At 44.6% G+C, this 23,908-nt stretch overlaps 1 protein-coding gene across 7 annotated transcripts in view; it reads left to right on the forward strand.

The window, feature by feature from the left end:
* DNAH9 (dynein axonemal heavy chain 9) overlaps positions 1 to 23,908 on the forward strand; it is a 392,191-nt gene that overhangs the window by 225,317 nt on the left and 142,966 nt on the right. For all 7 annotated transcript variants that reach the window (XM_030534286.1, XM_030534287.1, XM_030534283.1 and 4 more), the window contains 5 exons: positions 796 to 915; positions 10,347 to 10,535; positions 18,057 to 18,292; positions 20,388 to 20,510; positions 23,071 to 23,275. In XM_030534286.1, coding sequence (XP_030390146.1) covers positions 796 to 915; positions 10,347 to 10,535; positions 18,057 to 18,292; positions 20,388 to 20,510; positions 23,071 to 23,275 — 873 coding nt within the window. The remainder of the gene's footprint in view (positions 1 to 795; positions 916 to 10,346; positions 10,536 to 18,056; positions 18,293 to 20,387; positions 20,511 to 23,070; positions 23,276 to 23,908) is intronic.

A 23,908-nucleotide genomic window follows, 5' to 3' on the forward strand; every position in this document is an offset into this window, starting at 1 on the left:
ACTACCATATGCATCCGATTTTTCAAGAAAAAAAATCTGTCCTAAATTGTCTGATTTGTAGGCAGAGGAGAGACAGCATAAAGAATTTAGGATTTGGCTTTGTATTTGTATACATAAACACACAGGCAATTATAAATAATACATACAAATATTTACATGTATATATATTTTGTGTGTATACATGCATAAGTGATTATTGTATTAGCTCCAAAAGTGTTAATGTTTTGTGCAAATTCACAATAGCTCTGTGGTAGAGCCCTTAAAACTGATTCTTTTCTCTCATTTCTTTTAAGGGGGAGGAATAGCTCAGTGGTTTGAGCATTGGTCTGTTAAACCCAGGGTTGTGAGCTCAATCCTTGAGGGGGCTATTTAGGCATCTGGGACAAAAATCTGTCTGGGGATTGGTCCTGCCTGAAGCAACGGGTTAGACTAGATGACTTCCTGAGGTCTCTCCTAACCCTTATATTCTATGATTTCAGGAGACTCCAGGACAATCCTGGAGGGTTGGCAACTATAGTTAGAGCCTAAGATGTCTCCTGCTGGTGCTGAGGGTCTCCTACAAGTGGTCAGCACATTGCAGGCCATGCTCACAGTCTTGCAGGCTGAGACCCAGACATGAGTGCTCTGGGCAGGAATCCTGCCTTTTCTCTTTGCACTGGCTATTCAGAATAGCAGAGAGAGAGGCTAGCTAGGGGGTCACCACTGCAGAGACACATGCAGTCACAGCAGTTTTTGTAGGAGTCTTATGTGATGGAAAGGGTTTTGCTGAAGATGTTCTGATTTTTTCATTAACAGCACCTTAATGAAAACCTAGCAAAACTCACAGCCAAATTTGAGAGGGCTACTTCAGACAAACTGAAATGTCAGCAAGAAGCTGAAGCTACGGCATGCACCATCTCGCTTGCAAATCGACTGGTGAGTATCAACAGCTTGAACTTTAATCATAGGAATGGAAGTTGTCAGGTGCTATGGAGATGTGTACCGTGAGAACACAGTGCATTGCATCTTCTGACATTTCAGAATGCATGATATTTCGTGCATCGCTGCAAACTTTAGTCATGAAAACAATTTTACAGTGCTTCCAGTGCTAATGATGTGGCCATTCCCATAACTCTCTGTATACATCTGGGTATATTCGATGCACATTTACATTTCCAATATACTGAACATATACAATGATAGAGGCACCGCCTCTTATCTCTGTTATTTAATTTTCTGAGCAGTTAGTGATAGATCAGAAGTGCAGGACTAAAGACAAGATGCTAATAAGACAAGAGACGTATTTACTTCTCCATGTAATGATATACTGAAAAGCTCATGAACCTTTTTATATTTTTTCCAGTTTTAAAAATTAATAAAAAATAATAAAGAGTAATAAGAGGAAGAAAGTAGCAAAGCATAAAGATGCTTATGTGGCCCCCTGCTGCAGTCATGTCTGAGCACCTGCAGTCTGGATTTTGTTTATCCTCACAGCACCCCTGGGAGGCAGGGCGGTGCTGTTATCCCCATTGCACAGATGGGGAACTGAGGGAAAGAAAGAGTAAGTGGCCTGCCCAGGATCACACAGGAAGTATATGGCAAAGCAGACACTTGAACCCTGGCTTCCTAAATCACTGCCCTAAGCACAGGACCATCCAGAGCACTCACTCACAAGGACCGTGTTTCGCAGGGGGGAGAGGGAACTAAACGGGCTGGTAAAGGGATGGAACAAATCACTCCCCTATTTCCCCCATTCTGGAGCAAGGGGGAACCAGCTACACGCTATCCCTTATGCAGGTTGCAGTGCAGAGTGACAATTTAGTCCTAACAGTGCAACAGCTGCTATTATTAAGCTCTATTTTTAGGCCCTGTAACTTTGGGTTAGAAAGCTCATTTGTGCTGAAAATTGCCAGATTGACTCTCAAGGCAAAGGGGAATGTGGGTTCAACGTTGGAAGAAAAGTCATTAAACTGTTCTTGAGTTACAAATCGTTTAAAAATTATCCTGATTTGAAACATTGGCTTTTGTCTCATGCCTCTGTGTCCACCCTTGCTGAAAAGCAGCTGGTCACTACTGCTTCATATAGTTAAATCTCCTTTTCACCTCAGATATGGCTTATTTGAAGAAGATACATTGTAATTCAGCAAAGGTGTTAATGATTTTGGATGTGGGGATTTGGGGGCCTGTTCCTGTTCCCCTGGAGGTCAATATAAATTTTGTTGCTGCTGACTTCAGTGGAAGCAGGACTGGGCACTATGGACCTGATCCAAAGCCCTTGGAAGCACTGGAAAGACTCCTGTGGACATCATTGGGACTGAGCTCTATGGGTGTGGCTGGTTGCTGCTGAAAAGGACATGCAAGTGTTTCTGTAGAGGAGAGCTGAAACAGATTGTTGTGTAGTTCAAATGGCTGGAGGCCAGAGCTGCTAGACCGTGAGGACCCAAGTCCTGGCTGTGCCTCAGATGTGGTGTTCACTCCAGGCTTCATTTAGCAGCAGCAGAAAGGAGACGGTTTATGGGGCTAGCCTGAGATGCAGAAGACTTGCACTCAGTTCCCTGATCCACCATACACCTGCCTGTGTGAGGGCCATTTAAACCGAGGTTTGTAAAGGTCTTCAGGCACCTACAGATGTAGATCGGCACTGAGTAGTGTTTTCAAAAACTCCTGGTTTCCTTACTCCCATTGAAATCAATTGGTTTCAGGTACCTAGGTGCTTTGGAAAATGTTTGCATCTTTAGGTGCCTGCATATCTCTGTGCCATATTTGTCCAATGGGAATAGCAGCATTTCCCCCTCTCCTGGGGGTGTTGTGAGGATAACTGCATTGAAGACTGTGAGGTGCTTGGATTCTGTGGCAAGGGCTGGGGAGCAGATGAGCACCTGAAACAGACAGTCCCATTCTCAGGCTGATGCTGATTCCTTTGTATCTGAAGAAAGAGAACATTTCACACTTCCAGAGTTCTAGGGTTAAATCTCACTGGCACCTAGAAGGTTTTCTGAACATTTTGTTTAAATCCAGTAAGTATGTTTTGAAATGAAAAGACTTTAACAGAGCTCCTCTGGGAGCTTTTGTAACATGACTGTTTTTTTGTGTCCCTCTGTGAGGATTGGGAGGTCTAGTTGTACAAGCTGTGAATTCTGCGTGCAGTTCTGGGATCTAATGTATCTTTACCAAGCTGCAAACTCCATTTGGAAGGTGCAGCCTGTTTTCTTTCCTGTTCTTTCACCTCCATGTTGGACTCAAATTCCAACAGAGGTAGTGGCAGAGGCCTAACAACAGAGCTGTTAAACCTTGCCTCTCCCCTATTCTCAAAGGTGTCAAGTATCAGAGGGGTAGCTGTGTTAGTCTGGATCTGTAAAAGCAGCAAAGAATCCCGTGGCACCTTATAGACTAAGAGACGTTTTGGAGCAAAGGATGCACCTAGACAAAAGGAGAGCTGGTTTGTCAAGGGAGGGATCACCTTGGCAACCAAATGAGCAGGCAGGGGTCTGTGATCACCTGAGGAGGCTGATTGGGATGTCCCCTGACAAAGGGAGCTGGAAGGTATAAAAGGGAGGAGCTGCTCTTCTGAGTGCCCTTTTTCTCTAGCTCAAGACGAAAGAGAAGCACCCCAGCATGTAGGAGTCTGATGAGGGAACCCTGCCTACCTGCCTGAAACACAGATGGTCCCGAAGGACTCCCGAGGGGGCCGGGAGCTAGTGAGGGGTACTGCAGTTAGGATGTTTGCTGTGCTCTGTGCTCTTTGAGTGCGCCTTGTGCTTTGAAGAGCAAGAATCTGTTGGCTGGCTGTGCAAAGCCTGGATGTGTTAAGCATTTACACCTACGTGTGGCCCCTGGAAGAGGTAACTCTGAAGGCTCACATCTCAGAGTGGAGGTCTGTGAGGGGATATTGAAGCTGTGGGGGTGTCTGAAGAGCCAGCACTGAGTCCAGAGGTGAAGCGGCTGGACAGTGGGTTCCAGCTCTGAGGAGTAGTGCTTGCCACAGAGTCTGTACCTCAAAGGTGCCTAGGGACCCCACGTAGGATAGTGGTTTGGCTCTGTTCAGGCCCCAGAGGCATAAAGCGGCTGGGTTCCCTCAAGGCAGTCTAGTGAGCAGCCAAGAGCCCAACCAGAGCTGTGACACCCTCCGTCTCCCCACTGAAGTCACGTTACACTGTAGCATTTGAAAAGTGGGCAGATTGTGACGAGGGCTCATGCAAGATTCAATTTTTGAAGGCAGGAGTGATACAGTTATTCACTGCCCACATACAAAACTAACACGTTATTCCTTTGAAGTATAAAGAATTGCACAGCCCTTCACCCCAAGCTTCACTTGAATCCAAAACTAAGTACAGTTCTTTCCTCAATAAACTCAAAATGTAAACACAACAAAAAAACCTTCCAGAAAAGAAACCTAAAAATTCTGGCTCCATCTCTGCCTTTATTTACGCTTGTTGTACATTGACTTCAGCCGAGTAATCCTGATTTCTACCAATGTGACTGAGAACAGAATCTGGTCTCCTACACGTGCAATCAATTGCATATACTGATCAGCTTGAAGTGCAAGTCTACAATCATACATAACTGTAATCGGGAATAACGTTATACACCTTTTCTGTTAAACTGCCCAGAATTAGGCTCAAGAACCAACAATTATAAATGCTTTAACAATATTCTCTCGCTGAATATGTTAACTGGTAATATTTTCAGTTTAGCAAAATGACTTGAAAGGAAACATTTTGTTTCTGAAATCAAGGAAACACAAATAATACATTTTTAAAAAGCAATTAAGAAATAACCCTATCCTTGGGTCAGAGGTAAGGTGGTTGCTATGAAGCATGCATCTCCGCAATACTTGATAGTAATGTGTTTGTTGCATAGGGTTTTTTTAAGTGATATGAAAGATAATAACATTGCTCTCTCTCATCAACTGTAATTGTAAATGAAGGTTTTGGCTTGGGATTTTATTAAGCTTAAAATAGTTAATCATTAGATTCATACATCTCTGTGAAAATCTCATGTCTGTGAATGAGTTACTTTGGCTATTATGATATGTTGTAAAGAGGGCATAGAAATGGTGTCTTCCTTGTCAAACTGGGAGCAGAGAAGAGGTGTGTCAGCAGTACTGGGAAGGAGCAATTCTAGTCTCACTATTTTTATTAGGAAACTTTGGAGACAAAGGAAAATTTACAAAAAGACATGAGATCTCCTGCCATAGGGACATTCTACATTCCAGTGCCGCATGGAGACTTTGTCATCTTTAATTTCTCCTTCAGCTAACAGGATTGGCTCTGGAGTCTCAGCTCCAAGGATCTATGGCAGGCCCGGGGCACTTGGCATTACTTCGGATTCTGTATGGGCAGCAATCCTTTATGGTCCAGGTGCTCCCGTTCCTGCTGATCATCGCTCCAAGGATGGGACTGAGTAGTAGCACTGGTAACAGTTCATTTAAAACATCAGAGAACCATAACTATCCATACTAGGAAAATTCACTTTCAGAGTTCATGCATGCCAAGTAAGTGAAATAATTAAAACAAACAGTGAACAGAAGGTACTAGACACTTTCCCCATCGTACTCTTCTGTGGCATTATTTAAACTAGCATAAATGTTGTACAGTTCCATCTTTTCACCAGTGGGTGTCACTAGTAATTTCTAAATCCATTTTAGTATTTTATTTACAAAGAGAAAAAGAGTTTATAGATGATTAGGTTTCAAGGCGCTTGTCGAAGTCAATCATAGTGAAGCCAATTAAAACATGTAAGAAGAGAGCAGGAACAGTGAATTAGCATGTAGAATGGTCTTGTAATTAAGAGAGAGCTGGTAGAGTGCAGGGCTTTGTTTAGTGGCCATATACAGGACATTTTTTGACTTCAGGCATTATATTTCTAACCAGGATTTTTTATCCTGCCAGTCATCGTTGGGATTTACATGGCATTGAACTAATACAATTGAGATGAAAATGGTCCCTGCCCCAGTACAGCATGTTGTTGTGTTGAGAAACACAGGTTGTCCTAGCCTCCCATGTTGCCAAGAGAAATACAGCCCCACTTGGAAACTAGCTTTGCCTTGTCTGTAAAATAACAACACACAATGAAAGGGAGAAGGGGATGTAAATCTGGACTCTCAGCCTAGAAACCCAGAGGACTTAACTTTCCTGGGCATAAGGCTCTTCTGTCCTTTCCAGAATCCCTAAGAATTCCTCTGGACCATGTCTGTCCATCCTTCTGGCTGACAGAGCTGAGCTCCAGCTCCAGTCCCACCAGAGCCTGTCAAAGCCATGTCCTCAGGAAGGGCTGGAAATAGGAAATTTAACCCCCTTGTGAAGCCACTAGATTGTGGCCTCCCATCCCTTTAAAAGAAAGTTAGCTCTCACTACTCTCTTCCCTGTGACCTGCATGCCCTTTTGGCTGCACCAAGACACTGCCTCCTTGGCTGATTAAGGATTGTCCTCCTATGACTTCATTTATGCACTGATACAAGCAAGTTACATGTTACTCTCCAGACATTGCTAGTTACAACCCTTCTCCTTGTATCTGCTAGTTTGAACAAAACATCCTTAGCCATTATCCTGCCATGCCATCCTTGTCTTAGAAGGGGTCAGTGTGTCCTGGTACCATCTCTTAAGAATGTGTTTACATAGTTACTTGAGAACTCTGGATGTTCTTGCACATCCTCTCCTGTCAGGAATGTGCTTACTTGGTTATCTGATACCTAATGTGTTGTTGTTATGCCAAGGCCAGGCCTGCTTTGGTTCACACCATTAGTTATGCCCCAGGCTCCAGCAAGGAATACATCCTAGGGAGTGAGAGGAGGAGAGAGAAACTGACTGGGGAGCTGTCTCAATTGTCAGACACCTGCCAGCCGGAGCTGTACATAAATGTGAGGCCCCAGGAATCCAGCACCCCCTCCCAAGCAGCCAGGAAGGTGGAGTGTGCTGGGTGACGTCCCTGGACTCCACTGAGAAGGGCAGCATCTTCCATGCTGGTGTCTGGCCAGGGGACAGAGTCTTCCATCTCTTGGCACTGGGCACATTTTCCAGCCCTGACAGTCATATATTTTGCTAAGAGATAAGAGTATTTAGAGAAGCATGTACTGTCCCTGTGCTTTGATAGGGAGAACAAGGATTATCCATTAATATTGTTATTTAGATTACCTCAGCGGATATATACAGACACGTTGCCTGCCCCACAGAGTGTGCACCCTGGAATGGATGGGAGGATGTGGTAAGGAACAAAACTGTTCCTTTTGCTGAACACAGTGTGCTGCTGCAATGTCTTTTGGTGCAGTAAGGAAAGATTTGAAAACACATACCTCGGTAATGCTCAGAATTCACATAATATCAGATATGGGGCTAAGAATGCCCCCAACCACTCCTGAGAGCCCTTCCCACTCTTCACACCTCTCTGGAAAAGCCAGAACAGACAGAGAGGCCTTGCAGCTTGCCCAGAAGGGCAGCAAAGTCAGGCAGCTTCAGACCAATGTGAGACGCAGTTCCAGTGGAGATCCCATTACAACCAGATTGCAGAGGTATGGGTGGCACCTCGAGGAGGTGACCTGTCACACAGAGTCATATGTTTCATGATTTGTTACCATGCTCAGAACTCAGACCTTAAAGAGCTCTTGGTCACAACGAAGACTTGGGGAAACCCATTGGAAAGCAGCTCTCTGGGGCGCACCATTCAGCACCATGCATGAAATTCCTCTTAGCAACTGCAGGCTGCAGCAGCTGTCTTCACATCAAGCCATTCAAACCACCCCTGCAGTTTTCAGTCTTTGAGGAGCTGCAGGAAGATAAGACCAAGGGAGTTGAGTGATCCAAGGGCACTGGGAGCCACCAACGTAGATAAAGAAGCCCGTGATCCTGGTTGGCCTCTTGCTGTGGAGATGCCATGGCCTTGGCCAGCTGTGATTCAGATATGAAACAATGACAGGCTTGCTGCTGCCTCCTCATGCCAGAAGGATGTGACCCAAGGGGCAAAGGACAACCACCAGGATTCTCCACCTGCTGTCAGGCATGTGGAAACCAGTGGCAGGAGCAAAAGAAGATGGACAGAATCCAGGGTAATTTGGGACCTGAGGAAGGGCTGACAGCAGGGTCAGTGCAAATGACAGTAGGGAAAGGCCTTCCCATGATGATGGAAGTTGGAAGGCTGAACTCAGGGGCCAGGCCACAGGAATCTTAGCTGCTGTACATTATGCGTTCTCCCAGCCCCCTCAGCCTGTATGAGTTTAGATCCTTAAAGCTCAGTTAGACGTCACGGTGCCTTTCAAAAACCGGTCACTGGCCTTCCACGAGGCCCGAGTATGGAAGGAATTGAAGTATGTCCCGCTGGCCGAGACCTTGAGAACCCAGGGCTACGAAGTCCAGGTACACGCCCTGATCGTGGGAGCCTTGGGCTCGTGGGACCCCCGCAGCGAGCCGATTCTGAGAGCGTGTGGGGTCGGTCGACACTATGCCCGACTCAAGAGACAGCTCGTGGTGTCCGACACCATCAGGCGGTCCAGAGACATTTATACCAAACACATCACTGGACACCACCAATACCACATTGAGTAATCAAGACAGCCGACCAGGGAAATAACCCACTTCCTTCCCTGACTAACCAAGGGACGCACCCCACCCATGTACCTATCCGTTCCACCGATACTGACTTGGACTCCTTATTCATTCCATGGATGGCGTACCCGAGCCCACTTATCCACTGACACTTTAAAAACTCTTGCACCCCAATCTCGGTTTATGCTGGTTATGCGATATGTATGTATCTTTTCATCCTTGCAAACGATATCTGTAACTCCCCATAACCCAAGCCTGACCCCAGATGTACAGTACCTTCCCTCTCAACTTGTGTATATTTCATTTCAAACATTTACTTTAATCAAATTTTTATATCTGAATTTTAGTAAAGAAACTCACAGAATTAATTCAAATTGGCTTGGATGGAAGTACTGTCCCATGGATCTCCAATTGGCTAAAGGACCAAGAAATGTAGTGTGCTTAGTTGGAAAGATATCTGCCAGGGGCATGATAAGGATCCATGTTAGATCTTGTTTTATTTAGCGCCTTATTAGTGACCTGAAGACGGAGAAAGCAGCATATGAATGACATTTTCATGAGCTCCTTAGTTGGGGAGACTTTGCAAATACCAAGTAAGGGAGAAAAATCACACAAAGGCCCTTGAAGGCTTTTGAAAAATGGACAGAAAACAGATTTAATCTAGAAAAGTGAAAGGGAATATATGTAGGGGAAAATCATCCCAAATGTAGGCAGGCCTTTTAGTGGGCGAAAGCAACACAAAGCACCACTGCTGAGGATGACCTGGGATTTAGATATAGGGGTTCAGAGCACCGTTGCAGCAGGGAAAAGGAATGTGATTTGGGGCTGCAACCTCCAGTATTGCCAACTCTAGGCATTCAGAAATCACAAGCTTGGCTGAAAATCATGGGAGTTTTTACAAGTAATATATTTGGGCTCTTTTTCTGTACCTTTTGCTTCCTGAATCTGGGGGGCACATTCAGTTCAGGTTTTCAAGCTTTTCTCCATGACCGGGAGGGTGAGAACCTTTAAAAAAAATTAAAAAATGGAAGCCAAGAGTCTCTTGTAATCATACAAGGAGCTGGAGCTTTAAGAAAAGTACCAAATTTCATGAGTCTTGTAATAAAGCCACAGGAGTTGGCAACACTGCTGACTGATGGAGACATCCTGCTCATGCTAGTCCCTTTCTGCGAGACTGGTAAGATCACAGCTTGAGTGCATGTACATTCCTCAGGAATCTAACACAAGTGACTTGTGCAGAGATTTGCTTTAGTGGACTAGTGATGGGTTTAAAGTTAAGTGTTTGCAGGACTGAGACCTTAGCAAAGAGCAAGACGAAGACCAAATGGTTTATGAAGAATAGAAATTAGATGCAATTAAAATAACCCTGAATATATCTTGGCCAAATGAGGTGTGAATTGGGTAATGTTAACTGTCTGAAATAACTGAAGGATCTAAATCTCAAGAAGGGAGAGGAATTACTGTGTGTGGTCCAGGGGGATGTGACTAGGAGTGAATGGATGAAACTGTGGAAATGAACATTTTTGGCAGTATACTCCGTAAAACTTCCTTATAGAGAGAGGAATATTTTTGCCAACAAAGTGACGGATCCTTTTCTTGGGTCATGCACAGCTAGACTGGCAAATGGCCTAGGGATGTACTGTAGGGGGTGGTCTTTCAGTGGATGGGGAGGAATGGGCAAAATGCCTAACAAATCTTTCCATCTTTGTTTTTAAAAACATATCAAATATTATTTGAAGTCAAAGAGTGACAAGATGTGTTAAAGTGCTTGTGCATCGAAAAAATGCTCAAGGAGTCCATCTAAAGGTTAATTTTATTTTGGAATTTTAGGTTGGGGGACTCGCCTCTGAAAACGTGAGATGGGCAGAGGCTGTGAAAGACTTCAAAGAGCAGGAGAGTACGTTGTGTGGAGATGTCTTACTAATCACAGCCTTCGTCTCCTACCTGGGTTACTTTACAAAGAAATACAGACAAGACCTGATGGATGGAGTCTGGAGGCCATACTTGCGCCAACTAAAAGTAAGCACTGACTACTTAGGATAACCATTGTCCCTGTCTCTTACAGGAGCATAATGTCTGACACCCAAGGAATCGCTGATGAACAGTGGCTTCCATTGAGAGTTTGCCACAGGCCTGAGTAAGAGGCAACACATAGTTGTACTGCTCTACATGCACACCAGTAACCAGATGGTGATTCTGGAGCTCACTGTCCGGTCCCTGGTCCCGCCTTGCTCTGGGCGGGGGCAGTAATCTGTCCTCATTCTCAGTGGGGTTGCTACCCCTCCTCCCTCCTAGCAAGTTAGTTGTAAATGTGACTGGTTTTCAGAGGTGCAGCGCATCCGCAGCATACACTGAGCCACTGGGAGCTGAGGCTGCTCTGGAGGTGGCCTCAGTGTTAGCCCAGTAGAATTTTGGCCAGGAGTAAGAGGGAGGCTCCCAAAGGGAAAAGAGACTGGAGGGAGGAACATAGCAAGCGACTAGGCCCCATGAGGGTGGGACAGATCCAGAGGTCTAGCCCTATTCTAGGCCTGCAGGTGGGCATGAGAGCTCCGTATCCTTGTGCATGGAGTTGGTGCTGGCTTCATGAATACTTTGCTGCACGTTTCTATGTGTATCTCACGGGAAATATGGCCTGGCCCTTCGGTTTGTCTGGATTTGGAGCTCCCTTGATCTGTCAAAAGTCCTGCCTTCACTTCATGGTTCAGGTGGACTGGCTTGCCAGCGTGTTTTGCCCACATCACCTGTCAGTGACCTGATGTAGGCAGGAGTAAGTCAGACATAACTGGTGGCTTTGTCACAAGTGTTTTCAGTGGAGCCACTCGTGCTGTGCTGAATCGGAACCAGAGTGTTCAGCAATTTGCAGGGTTGAGCCTTTGTGCAACAGTAACTTAGTGAACATTACAAACAGATGTGAAATGTGTAGAGGCTTTTTAATATAGCAAAAACTGAGTGGAGTGATCCCCATACTTGGAAGTTTGAGAAAGCAACAGGTGCCAAGTGATGATGGCAAAAAATCATGATATGTCCCCCCTTCTTCAAGAGATGGTCCCTCTTCCACTATGAGTTTACACATGCACATCATGTGCCTGGGGATGGAAAATCTGAAAGTAGTGTCTGTTGGTCTGCGCATGCTCGCTGACTTTCCTCGTGCCTCTGACTGAGGGGATGGAGGGCGGGGTGGGGGACCAACCATCTCTCCAGTTCCTTCTCACCGCCATGTGATCCGGGGCGGAACTAGCTTCAGCTTCATCCTACAAGATAAGATTTGCATTTAGCTTTGTAAATGTTTTAATAGCTTGTACATTTTTTAGTTTAGTGTTTTATAGATCTCTTAGAGTTTAGATTTAGTCTCTTTGGAGAGGACACCTCCCCTTCCCACATACCCGTTTGGGTACTGGACTATGACCAGGACTCTGGGTTTTAAATTCTGTGCTTCCTGCCAGTGATCCTTCTTGGTCAGCGATAACCACCAGTACTGCCTGGACTCCCTTGGGCAAGCCCACATCACAGTGAGGTGCAATATCTACCAATCATTCCCCAACCATACCCTGGAAGGGTGGGAACTTGGTCATAAGACCATAAGAACAGCCATACTGGGTCAGACCAAAGGTCCATCAAACCCAGTATCCTGCCCTCTGACAGTGGCCAATGGCAGGTGCCCCAAAGAGAATGAACAGACAGGTTATCAACAAGTGATCCATGCCCTGTCACTCAATCCCAGCTTCTAGCGAACAGAGGCTAGGGACACCATTTCTGCCCATCCTGGCTAATAGCCATTGATGGACCTATCTTCCATGAATCTATCTAGCTCCCTTTTGAACCCCATTATAGTATTGGTCTTCACAACACCCTCTGGCAAGGAGTTCCAGAGGCTGACAGTGCATCATGTGAAAAAATATTTTTGTGTTTGTTTGCTACCTATTCAATTCATTTGGTGGCCCCTTGTTCTTGTATTATGAGAAGGAGTAAATAACACTGCCTTATTTACTTTCTCTATACCACTCATGATTTTATAGACGTCTATCAGATCCCCCCTTAGTTGCCTCTTTTCCAAGCTGAAAAGTCCCAGTCTTATTAATCTCTTTTCATACAGAAGCCATTCTATACCCTTAATCATTTTTGTTGCCCTTTTCTGAACCTTTTCCAATTCTAAGATATCTTTTTCGAGATGGGGCGACCACATCTGCATGCAGTATTCAAGGTGTGGGAACACCATGGATTTATATAGAGGCAATATGATATTTTCTGTCTTCTTATATATCCCTTTCTTGATGATTCCCAACATTCTGTTTGCTTTTTTGACTGCCGCTGCACATTATGTGGATGATTTCAGGGAACTATCCACAATGACTCCAAGATGTCTTTCTTGAGTGGCAATAGCTAATTTAGACCCCATCATTGTATATGTATAGTTAGAATTATGTTTTCCAATGTGCATTACTTTGCATTTATCAACATTAAATTTCATTTGCCATTTTGTTGACCAGTCACTCAGTTTTGTGAGATACTTTTGTAGCTCTTCACAATCTGCCTGGGGCTTAACTATCTTGAGTAGTTTTGTATCATCTGCAAATTTTGCCACCTCATTGTTTACCCCTTTTTCCAGATCATTTAAGAATATGTTAAATAGAACTGGGCCCACTACAGATCCCTGGGGGACACCACTATTTACTTCTCTCCATTCTGAAAACTGACCACTTATTCTTACCTTTTGTTTCCTGTCTTTTAACCAATCCATAAGAGAACCTTCCCTCTTATCCCATGACAGCTTATTTTGCTTAAGAGCCTTTGATGAGGGACCTTGTCAAAGGCTTTCTGAAAATCTAAATACACTATATCCACTGGATCTCCTTTGGATACACCTTGTGGACAAGGTCATGAGGCCTCAAACAGATCCAGGCTAGGGAGTATCCTCTGTATATTGACCTGATTCATCAAGGATGCTCCTTCTGGTGCAAAGTCTGACTCTGGTGTGGCAGGGTCTATCCCCACAGAACCCCTGGCGGGATCTTGTCAGGAATCCAGGAAGCACTCTTAAAAGTATGAGACTGTCTTCCTCTGAATCCACTTCCAAAAGTTGGATTTAGTGCTGAGCAAGACCATCAGCTTGGTCCATGAGGGGTTAGTATGTCCCAAGTCTAGATAAATTCATGGAGGATAAGTCCATCAATGGCTATTAGCCAGGATGGGCAAAGATGGTGTCCCTAGCCTCTGTTTGCCAGAAGCTGGGATTGGGCAGCACGGGATGGATCACTTGATGATTACCTGTTCTGTTCATTCCCTCTGGGGCACCTGGGATTGGCCACTGTTGGAAGACAGGATACTGGAATAGATGGATCTTTGATCTGACTCAGTATGGCCATTCTTATGTAATGGCTAAATATGACTTCCTAAACTATGCCAGGTTTTCAGAATTTACTGACAGCCTTCCTCACATCTGGACAGAGCTCTTTTTCAACCTCTGATAGATTAAGGTAAACTGATAGCCAGTTCAAATTGCCAATCCACAGTAAATGCCACTGATACCTCCTCTAGACCTATTGCTACTGCCATTGTTATGTTCAGGGAGTCATAGCTCCATGCGTCAGAGTTCCTTAGGGAGGTCCATTCAAGGATCTCCCCTTTAGTGAACCACAACTCTTCAACCAAAAGGCAGACAAGTCCCTCCATACCCTGAAGGACTCTAGGGCTAGCCTCTGCTCCCTAGGGATATGTATGCCTCCCCCAAAGAGGAAGATTTTCCACCAGAGGCCCTTTGAACCACCACACAAGAGGCAGAAGGTTCACAAGAGCTGCTTCCTCACACCCTTAGCAATAGGCTCTATCTCAATCTCTGCTCTGACTTGACATTATTTTTTATAGGAGCTTGAGAGCTGAGAACCACTAAACCCAACACCTCTCAATCCCCACTCACAATTTGGCGGTCATACAGCACACTTTTTCAACACCTGGAGTGCAATAACAACAGACAGACAGATGCTGAACTTCATCCACTCTGGCTATATGATAGAATTTGCATGCCCACCTCACCCAAAACCCCACTCCCCACTCTGCTTTGAGGATCGCTCTCACAAGAGTATTCTCAAACAAGAGGTGGGCTCCCTATTAGAATAAGGAGCACTAGAACATGGGAGTGGGTTTTACTTGACTTTCTTCCTGGTACTCAAAAAGAAGCATGGATAGAGACCTTTACGTGCACCATCTCAACTACTTCATTCAGAAACTCAAGTGTCGCATGGTCACGTTGCCATCTATAATCCCATCTTTAGAAAAGGGCATGTGGTTTACAGCCCTAGATCTGAAGGACACCTATTTTATGTAGACATTCATCCCGCTCACAGATGCTTCCTCGGATTCATGGTTGGCTTCGGCCATTTTCAATACAGAGTTCTCCCCTTCAGCATAGCAACCACCCCTGGAATCTTTACCAAGCTTTTCTTGGTAGTAGTAGCTCACATCAGATGTTGCAGTCTTGTTGTCTTCCCCTACCTCGACGACTGGCTCCTTGTCGCCAAGTCCTGCCAGGAAGCCTATGTTTCAACTTCTATAATGCTGCACCTCCTCTCCTCACTAGGAGTCAGCATAAACACCACAAAAATCTATTCTTACAATCTCTGGACTTAATTGGGGACACCTTCAATTTTATCACCACAAGAGTGAACTTGCCCAAGGACAGGTTCCAGACCATAAGCAATAATATAACTCAGGTCACAGACAACCCTTGAGTACCAGTCAAGACATGTCAGTCTCACTTAGGTCATATGGCCTCATGCACTTACATCACCCTGTTTCTACAGCTCCACCTTTCACTGCAGCCATGTTTGAAGGCAATGGTATACTTTCCAAACTGCCATCCCATGATCACCATGGTAACAGTTCCAGCCAAGGCAGTGTCTTCCCTCCTATGGTGCACAAATCCTCATCAGGCATGCATGGACGTATTCTTTCTCCTTTCCTCATCAGACAGGACCATATTACCATTCCCAAGGTGACCCTCTACTTCTTCCTTGGTTGAACTAGTTCAGACTATGCCTTCTGTTCTCTGCTTCTCCTGCCAAGAGTTATGCGCAAAATCCAGCAAGACAGGCACAGGTCATCCTGATGGCCCGCTACTGGACCAGACATTTTTGGTTTTCCAACCTCCTGTGCATCTCATCTTGACTACCAATCATCCTCCTAATGTTGCCTGAGCTCCTGACCCTGTGGAATGACAAGATCAAGCCTCTTGATCTGTATCAACTACACTGCAGGGCTTGGTGTTTGGATGGGCATTATCCTTAGAACATTCATGCTCCACAGCCATTTGACATCCTTTGTAATAGTAGAAAGATGTTACTTAAATAGAGGCACTTTCTTCTTGGGCACATCAAAGGAACATTCTCCCAGAAACTGCAGATACTCCTCTCATCTAGGAAAATAGCAGAGCGTACCATCCGTCTTCTCAGGGCTACTTGGTCTTCACACATCCAACTACGAGATACTGGAAAAGCCTAATCACAACCTTCCTGCCTATTCAGAAGTGTGCTCTCCAGGGGAACCTGAACTTTGTTCTCAACATTCACAAGACCAACCTTTGAACCTTTAGCTTCTTGTTCCATATTTTTCCTTTCCATGAAGGTGACTTTCCTCATAGCCATCAATTCAGCTGGAAGGGCTGGCAAGCTTGGAGCAATGATGATGAATCCTCCTTATAGTATATTCTAGAAGGATTTGGTTTCTTTGCATCTACACTCCAAATTCACCCCAAAGTAGTGTCAGAATTTGACCTTAACCAATCCATTCACTTTCCTGTGTTCTTTCCAAAACTGCACACTTTCGCAGAGGAACAAAGACTCCATTCCCTCAATGTTCAGCAGGCCTTGGCCTTTTCCCTGCAAAGAGCAAATCCAATTAGGAAATCCCGGAGACTATTCATCTCTGTGGCAGAAAGAATCAGGGGGTGCACCATCTCCACCCAGAGAATCTACTAATGAATCTCTGGCTGCATTCTGTTCTGCTACCAGCTATTGAACCTTCCCCCCAGCCAGGGCCGCACAGGGTGGGGGAGGCAAGTAGGGGACCTTTTTAATTTTTACTCACTTGGCAGCGGTCTGGGTCTTCAGCGGCACTTTGGCGTCAGGTCCTTCAGTGCTGCCGAAGACGCGGAGCGAGTGAAGGACCCACCGCCGCCGAAGACTCGGAGCGCCACCCAGTGAGTACAAGCGACACAGCGGGTGGCGCCTTTTTATGCCCACTCCCTGCTTTTCCCCAGGCCCTCTGAATCCTCTGGGCAGCCCTTGCCCCAGCCACCAAGGGTTAAGAACTTATTCGACAAGATAACAAGCAGTAACTTTGGCATCACTTCAGGAAGTAAGTATCCTTGGTATCTGTAAAGTGGCCACGTGGGGCTTGGTTCATACATTTGCAAGACATTATGTCCTGGTGCAGGACTCATGTGGTGATGCCTCCTTTGGGACAGTGGTTCTCTGCTAAGCTCTACCATCTGCATCCTCGCACCCTCCTCCTGCTTAAGTACTGCTTGTGAGACACCCACAGTGGAATACAATAGGGACCATCACTTGAAGAAAAAGAGGAAGTTACTAATCTGTAAGTGGAAGTTCTTTGAGATGTGTGGTCCCTATCTGTATTCCACTATCCACTTTCCTTTCCCTCCGCTTCAGATCTTTTCTGGTTCATGGTAGAGAAGGAACTGGAGAGATAGTCAGTCCATCCTGCCCTTTATCCTCTTAGTCAAAGGCACAACGTAAGCCAGGGTGCATGCGCGTACCAATCGATGCTACTTTCAAATTCTCCGGCTCTGGGTGCATGGTGCACATATGTAAACACACAGTGGAATACAGAAAGGGACCACACATCTTGAAAGATCTCCAGTTACAGATAAGTAACTCCCTCTTTCTATAACACTGAACAAGGAACTCTATTAGAATAAGAAAGCCAGTATTATCCCTAAAGCCATCCTGTCTCTCTGCTTTACTGCAGAACTTCTAGAATTTCCCTCCTGCTGCCTGACTTCCTGCTAGAAATGTAAAGAGACAAACCATATAGCTTCACTAAAAGTGATGGCACCTCCATTTCCCATAGCTGGTAATGCTTGCTTATCAGTTGTCACGTCCAGGTTTCCTAGGTAAACATAGCTGGCCCAGAAAGGGGCTTCCCTGTCGCAGAAGCGTTTCTAGAGCTGCTAATGTCATTTAGCAACACAACAGCAGGCCTATGAGGATGTTAATTATACTCTTCAAAACTGTTGTTTCAAGGAGTTTGTACATGGAAATTTGTGATCTGAACCTGCTTTGCTTAGCTGTGATGATTTGGTGTGCTTAGCATGCTGCAGGCATTATTCTTTGTTTTTTTCTATATAACAGGGATGAGTGAGGCTTTTAATGCTAGATCAAAACCATCCTGTAAAACTGTAGGCCACTAACAAATAATGCTTAAGCTAAATTCCTAGATTCGGCTCTGCTTGCCCATTCTTGGAATATGTAGCAGTTTCTTCCACAAGTTTTTAACAATGTGCCGGGGGACATACCTCCTTTCTTTCAGGTTCCAGTCCCTGTAACTCCGTCATTAGACCCCCTGACAATGCTGACGGATGATGCAGATATAGCAGCCTGGCAGAACGAAGGCCTTCCAGCTGATCGGATGTCCACGGAAAATGCCACAATCCTCACAAACTGTGAACGGTGGCCCCTTATGGTTGATCCCCAACTCCAGGGTATCAAATGGATCAAAACCAAGTATGGCGAAGATCTCAGAGTGATCAGAATCGGGCAGAAGGGGTAAATGCAAGCCACCATAGAGAATCATATATTTTAATTGCTCTCTACAGTGTCAGACTTGAGGTACTGTGTTTGTTTATCTTCAGTGTAAGGACAGTGTAAGTGGAGCAAACTAGAGTGGCTGGGAAAGCTCCCAAAGTTGTTTGTATACTAACCTGTTTTTTTCATTACCAAGATGATTTCTGTTTAAACATAAGCTGGGTTGTTCAATGTTTAGCCTAGTTGCAATAGAAACTGCCTTAAAATGGAAAAGGAGAAGAAAAAAGATGTATGTGGGCCCACCTGGATACCAGTCTTCTGCACTTGGGATGGTAACTCTCCACCCAGTGGCCTTAGTGCATTTCAGGCTCCCGTTGTGTTAGCATATGCCTTATATTCTGCCCCAGCTGACTCCATTCCACAGTGGGGCAAAGGCAGAGCAGATCTCACTTCTACAGGTCCTAGAAAGTAGAACAGCCAAAGCAAATAGAATAGAGCTGCCATATTCATCGGGGGGTTAAGGAAACTGCCAGTCCCACTCCCTCTGCCATTTAATGGGGCCTTGCAAAGAATTCAGGGTTAAAGACAAAGGAGGAGTAGGGACAAGGTGTATATGGAAAGAACTCCCATCTACTGTTTCTGCTGCTCATTGGCTGGGCAAGGGGCTTGTCAAATGGGCCAGACTGACCACTCAGTGCTGAAACATCTTTGGTTTCAAAGGGGATCAATGTGATTGGCTGATTGGAATTCCAGTCCCGGAAACAGGCCAATCAGATGGGGGTTTGAAAGGGTTGTAAGAGCCCTGGAGAGTGCTCCTGGCTGCTCATCATGAGTTTTAGTTGTTTAAAGCAGTAAAATATGAAGTGATGAAAGTGAAGGCGGCATCTCGACATCTAGGTGGGAACAGAAAAAATCCCATAAGGTCCACTCTGTCTGCCATCACTGCCTGCCCTGTGGTGCAGTCCCTCCTTTCCCTGTCTCCAGCTGCATGCCAGGGTGTCAGTTATGCACAGAAGGACACTTTATTTGGAGGTACAATGAGAAGAATCAAATACCTCCATTCACCCCCACCTTTGGCTGGCTTACACAGGATGCTGGGGAAGCATCAGGTAACATGCCATTCCAAAACAGAATGATCCTGTGCAGATGGCTAAGAGGGCATTAAGAAGGGCTGGTTGAGAGGGAGGCTGTGTACACACCATACTGTACAGAGGACTTGTATCACGATATTCCCATTGGCCTGGTGTTAATTCTTGGAGGTAGTGATTACCAGCAAATCCTAGACCTCCCTAGTTCAGCTTCATAATACATACTCTTCTCTGTGTGTAGCCAGTGAGGCCTTTGTTCTTATCTTAAGGGAGCTATTTCTGAGTAGGAATGGTTTGTTTCTCTTAGCTGTCAGTAAGGGCCCTGTGTGCAGGCAGTGTCAGTGGGGAGTGGTAGTGAACCAGTTAGTTAGCACTACACATAGTCAGCTGAAATCCAAGTCATACTGAGGACATGCTGGGAAAATGTGCACTACCAGAGAAGGTGCTTGCTTTGGCAGACCATGTTTCCTTTATTGTTGTGTGTTCCCATAGGGAATTCTTAAATCTGACCCACCCTCTGGGTCTGTCTACACTGCAGTCATGGGGTAGGATTGCAGCTCATGTAGATATACCTGAGCTACCTATAATCTGGCTAGTTTGGGTACTGGTGCTGTGAAACCCTGGGTAACTCAATTGGCTAGCCCACAATGAAGCCTTTGCTGCTGTAGCTTCACTGCGTCGGTATCTGAGCTAGCTAGATTCGAACTAGTGTGGGTATGTCCACACAACTGCAGCCATGACTGATGTTTGCAGTGTAGACATACTCTGTGCCTAACCATCTAAGGCTGTGTGGATACACAGACACCCTGGTCAGCAAGCTCTCTATGAAATGTAGTAGAAACCCCATTGGTTTTTCTACAGGAGGCCAATTGACTCCCCCACTCTTTCCCCTCTTCGTTTTTGTTGTATTTTCATTATTCAGTGGTGTTCCACAGCTTTCTCTGGCATCCCTCTGGGCTCATGGTCCTTGCTGCTGTGAGTAGAGTCTGTGCTGAATGCTGATATTGTACCAATGCCATCTGTGCTAGGTATTTGGACACCATGGAACAAGCCCTTGCTGCAGGTGAAGTTGTTTTGATTGAAAACTTGGAGGAATCTGTGGATCCAGTTTTGGGAGCATTACTTGGCCGAGAAACAATCAAGAAAGGAAGGTGAGAGTCTGGGAGATTGAATGAAATATGTGTCTGTGGCCATCTCACTGTCTAGCCTTTTTCCAGTGTCGGCAGGAGAAGAGATGGGCTCTTTATGCTAATGTCTTGCCTTTGCCCAACCTTGGTGTGTGTTTGTATGTTTCTCACTTCACTCGTGTTCTGACTTTGGGACTGGGGGTGAGATTTTAAATCATGGCAATCATACATAGTCACTTGGAGTTGAAATAAACCTTTAGCTCTCTTAATTAGTCAGTACCTTTAATCATTTGGCTCCCTGTATAGAAACAAATCTCTCTCTCCCCTTATGTGGCAAAGACACCTCTGGACATTCCTAATGTCTATAGGTTGGGTAATTTTCCTTCAAGTTATTGTCACACAGATTGTGAAGAAAAGATGCCCTCATGTTGTCCAACCTTGTTATTGGCTATTTCAGAATAAAGTTGCAGCTTTAAGTATCAGGCATACAGGGAGCAGTAAATACTAGGAGATGGTTCTTGGGGTAATGACCAGGTGCCTTTCAGCATGAAAATATTCATACAAAGAGACAGGAGAGCAATGTTTCCTTTTTTGCTTCTTTTTGAGTGGGATTAAAATGACTGTGTTCTTAGACCTGTGTTCAAATAATAGCAACAAATAGAAGTGTGTGTGCAGAGCTTTGTGGTGAACTTAACTTTGGGATTCTTTGGATGCTGTCTCACTGGCTTTCGCACAATGGAGTCATATTTCTTTCAATACGTCTGTGTCATTCAGACTTTTAACGCTCTTTACATCTAGCTTAACAGGATCACAGCATTTGTGTGACCTCAGCTGCTTCTGCACCAGCTGTAGATGCAATCTCACTTGCGGCTTTGAATGGTAAACAACAAAGAGCCTATTAAGCTTTGGATTGCACATTCCTTAAGATCCTCAGAGATTATTCCTTTACTGTTGAACACACTTAAAATATAATTGAATGGTGTAAACTTCTGGGAAAACAAGGCTCTTCTTATTGTGAAAGTAAAGCATCAAAACCAAGATGGGTGTTTCAGTACCAAAAGTAACAGCTAGAGCAGAACATTTTGAAAAAGGAGACAAGATTATAATGGATGTGACACAAAACTAGAATCTCTTCTGACAATGGCAAAACTAAAACATTCTCTTGTCGGTGGTGTATAGCTCAGTTCTATTGGTGTATAGTGACTTTCTAGCTCAGTTCTAGAAAGTCACTGTGAGGTAATAACAGTTACTATGTGAAAAAGGGAGTGTTGGCCATCCAAATGTCTAGCTTGCTCCTTGGTCTTTGGGAGGTTCTCTTGGGCATCCTGGGGAAAGGGACTTACTTTCATATTCAGAAACTCCACACCAAGGCAACAATCCTGCAAGCTGATCCACATGGACAGATAGATGTCCTATTGATGTCAAGAGAAAGGACAGTTTTGTGGTCAAGGTTTTGGATGGGGACTCTGCATATCTGGGGTCAGTTCTGGGCTATGTTACAGGCTCTTTCTGTGACTGTAAATAAGTCATGTGATTTCTCTCTCTCTCCAATACCTATTGGTATTGAAGATGATAATACTCCCTTTCTCCCACTCCATCTATTTAGACTGTAAGGTCTTTGATGCAAGAACTATCTCTTACTATCTATGCATATGTATGTATGTGTACATGTATCTATGTATATGAACGTATGTAACCTATTGCTCAAATCAGCCTCTGTACCAGATGTAGTTAAAACTCCACAACCCTGCTATTGTGGACACTGTCATACCAGTATAAAGGGGCTTATACCAGTATATCTGTCCCCATAAGGCAAGGAAATAAACTATATTGGTATAAGGCACTTTTATCTCAGTATAACTGCATCCAAACTAGAGCATGTACTAGTATATCAGTAAAAAAAAATCATACTCCGAACTGAAATAGTGATACCAGTACAAAGTTCTGTGTAGCGCACGCCTAAGATAAATGTACATTCTTCTCAGGACATAACATCACTATACCCCACATTCATCTGGGAATTTGACTGATTCCTGCTGGCTACATTCATGCCTAGGTTTGCTGTGCTCTGATATTCCTTCTGCACCGTCCCTCCCCTGTCATTATAAACCATAACCTATTTGTCAAATTGGGCAATATATAAAACAAACTGGAATTTTGTCTGTTATCTTACTTCTCACAGGCAACAGTGCAGCACAGCCAGTCTCCAGCCTTGGCTTCATTTTTAAATCTCAGTGAGATCTATGGACCCAACCTAAGTCTGAAGAAAATAGGCTCCATAGTCATCAAGTTGATTTTTTTTTTTTTAAAGACAGACTGTTGAGCCACTTCAAAACTAGGACTGACTTACATTTGAGATCGAGCACCTCAAATGGGGATGGCCTGAAAGTCTAGACTATCTCAAGTGTGGGGGTGTCTCAGATGCCATCTAGCCATAATTGTTCTTACCTTGAAATTGATATCTCTATAGTGAGCATCTATAATTCATGTTGTGAAATGTTATTAGACATGAATGACATTGGTAAGTGAGCTAAAAGAGCTTCGGAAGCCACAAGAACATTTGCATCTGTTGGTTCTATTTCAGATATATTAAAATTGGAGACAAAGAATGTGAATATAACCCCAGTTTCCGTCTCATCCTCCACACAAAGCTAGCAAACCCCCATTACCAACCTGAGATGCAGGCACAGTGCACCCTGATCAACTTCACTGTAACTCGAGATGGCTTGGAAGACCAGCTGCTAGCAGCTGTGGTGAACATGGAGCGGCCTGACCTGGAAGAACTAAAGGTAAGGTGCTGGTAGCAAGCACTGTAATTAAGGCACTATTGATAAACATTCAAAAATTCTGAGTCAGGACCCCAAATCATAAGGTTGGCGTTAAAATAATGAGATATTAATAAAATAATAAATATTGGTTCTTTTTCTTTGCCTTCTGGGTTCGGAGCCACATCTCCAGTTGCTAAGGCTTTAATTAAAATATCAAAGATTGTGCAGTTTGTAATAAAATCACGAGAGCTGGAATGCTGTTAAGGATGGAATTCAGTTATAACTCTTGCTCCCACTTGCTCCTAACTTGCTCAGAAGTTCTCCTTTGGAGCTCAGACTTCTCAGGCTTCAGCTTAAAGGTAATTTGTAAAAAAAGGCTTCAGGAGATTCCACTTAGTCATTTTTCATTTATATGAGGTTGAATAAAACAACATACACACTGCAGAATATTATTGCCACACCCTTTCTCTCATTTTTTTAAAAGCCCCGCTCTCTTTAGGACAGCTTTGTACTTTCTCCCTTTTCAGCCTAACAGGCCTCAGGAAATCCTGATGGCAAATTTTTGCAGGGGTGGCTTAACAGAAGTTAGTGTGGCTGCTGGGATAGCACCAGGCCAAAGATTTGGTGGGTTTTAGTCCCACCTCTGCTACTAGT

This window comes from Gopherus evgoodei, chromosome 15, assembly GCF_007399415.2.
Source record: "Gopherus evgoodei ecotype Sinaloan lineage chromosome 15, rGopEvg1_v1.p, whole genome shotgun sequence".
Taxonomy (NCBI): Eukaryota; Metazoa; Chordata; order Testudines; family Testudinidae; genus Gopherus; species Gopherus evgoodei.